Raw genomic sequence first — 1,975 nt, forward strand, 5'->3', positions numbered from 1 at the left:
ATTCAAAATAAATATTTATAAATATTTATCTAATGACTTACTAATATTGTATGCTATCTGGGTTAATACTTTTAATCTTAACAGTACTTTGCGTAAGTATTTCATCACTTAGCAAAGTATTATATATTAGTATTTAAATATTGACAATGTTCTGCGTAAGTATTTTATCACTGGACGAAGTATTACATATCAATATTTAAGTATTGAAATCAATCATAAGGTAGGATTTGTAACATTAAATATTGAAATACTTGAGTAAAAGCTGTATTTGAATCACAGAATATTACTAAATACGGTACTTTTAATACTGAAAATAAGTAATTAATCAATGATTCTTAGTATGATATTTCTATAAAGGCATGACGTGTTTTTGTAAAACATATGCAGCATCACCTATTATGTGGCTATCTGCAGGAAAATAATTATTTGTACACATTGTTTGAATACCACTCAATCTAAAAACACGCATGTCATGAACCGATGCAGGCTGTCCTGCATAACAATGGATCAATTTTAATGTTGAATCTCAAATTACCTCTAACAAAAGAATAAATTAGAAAAGTATTTTAACACGTTAATACATATTAATTATTAATACTTTTTATTACAATTATTTTTCGTATATATTATTAGACTATATATACTAATTTAAATAACATTTTTAGTTTTACTTACTTACAATTGCACCGCGTGATAACCTTTCCGATTAATATAGCTTTCGTCATGTTTACTAGGTTTAATTATTTTTAGATCTGTCCCATCTATCCCTTATAGAAATATCATACAAGAATCATTGATAATTACTTATTTTCAGTATTAAAAATACTGGATAATAAGTAATTATCAATGATTCTTAGTATGATATTTCTATAAGGGATAGCGCCTATAACTTTCGGGAACTTATACTTCAATTCAATATCAGTCCAGGTATATTGAGCTTCCTCCTCATTTGGCCACTTAATATATTGTGGTACTAAACGGTAAAGAGCTGCACAAACTCTCCTAACAGCTCGCCAAGCAGTTGCTCGTCCAACGTTAAATCGATCGCAAACTGATCTATTATAAATAGAATAATTGCATTAAATTTGCATTAATACAGAATAATCGTGATTCAGATATCTGTCAATATATTTTTTGCTATTTTATTTACATATATAAATTACCTATAAGAATCTGGTGTTGCCATAGTTCATATTGCTATCAACAATTGACTTTCTGCAGAAATTGTCTTTCGACCAAATCTTTCTGATTTTTTTTCCAACTTTGGTTTAATTATATTTAATAAAAAATAAAAAACTGCACGCGATATCCTGCAATTAAAAATTAAAGCAATTTTCTCTTTCTCAATTATAAGTTTGTAGCAATATAAGTAATATAACAGTATTAAAATATCTTAAGATTAAAAAGCAAAATATTATAATCACATTACCTAAAGTGACTTTTAAATTCAGCGTTAGAATATTCATTAAAAATGTCTAAATAATTTTGTATACGCGGTCGTATATTTATTGTACTGTAACGCTACACCCGCGACCCGTGCAGCGACACAAAATGAGGTTTTACCCTTCGCGCCTCGGCGACCGTTCGGCAGATCCGGCGAGACCCGACAGCTCACACGAAAAACACAAAGTTCTAGTTGGGCGCCAGGTACGGCGGTCCGTACCCACTAAAAGTATCGACACTAAATATTCCTTTAAGCGGTGGTCTCGCCGACGAGGACAACCGGCCCTCCGCCCGAACGGCTCGCTCGCACGTCCGGCAGCTCAGCCCTGCTCTCGGTAGAGGGGCTGGTTCACGCGATGTCGGAAGGATTAGTAGTTAGCGGGTGCTGAAATAATGAAGGCGGATGTTCTCTCTTCGACTTTTATTCGACGGTAGCTAGTTACAATGACGGAATGTTTTGCCCGCGTTCACGCGACAACAACTCGCGTAATTCGGTAATTCGGCAGCGATTCTAACTAAACACAATAAAAAT

General features: G+C 33.0%; 1 protein-coding gene across 1 annotated transcript; it reads right to left on the reverse strand.

The window, feature by feature from the left end:
* Positions 1 to 675: 675 nt before the first annotated feature.
* LOC116845023 (putative nuclease HARBI1) lies at positions 676 to 1,186 on the reverse strand. The gene is made up of 3 exons (XM_032817259.1): positions 1,164 to 1,186; positions 880 to 1,056; positions 676 to 766 (listed from the first exon to the last, which is right to left on the reverse strand). Exons 1-3 carry the CDS (start codon positions 1,184 to 1,186, stop codon positions 676 to 678), a joined length of 291 nt encoding a protein of 96 aa, XP_032673150.1.
* Positions 1,187 to 1,975: the final 789 nt, after the last annotated feature.

The sequence above is a fragment of the Odontomachus brunneus genome, unplaced genomic scaffold (assembly GCF_010583005.1).
Source record: "Odontomachus brunneus isolate Ranch 3 - 2012 unplaced genomic scaffold, Obru_v1 Obru_scaffold_048, whole genome shotgun sequence".
In the NCBI taxonomy this organism is placed as follows: Eukaryota; Metazoa; Arthropoda; class Insecta; order Hymenoptera; family Formicidae; genus Odontomachus; species Odontomachus brunneus.

Coding starts and splice junctions, on each gene's coding strand:
- LOC116845023 (XM_032817259.1), bottom strand. CDS start 1,186: ATGGCAACACCAGATTCTTATAG. Junction 1,057..1,163: donor GCAACACCAGATTCTTATAG/GTAATTTATATA, acceptor TATTTATAATAG/ATCAGTTTGCGATCGATTTA. Junction 767..879: donor TTCCCGAAAGTTATAGGCGC/TATCCCTTATAG, acceptor ATTTCTATAAGG/GATAGATGGGACAGATCTAA.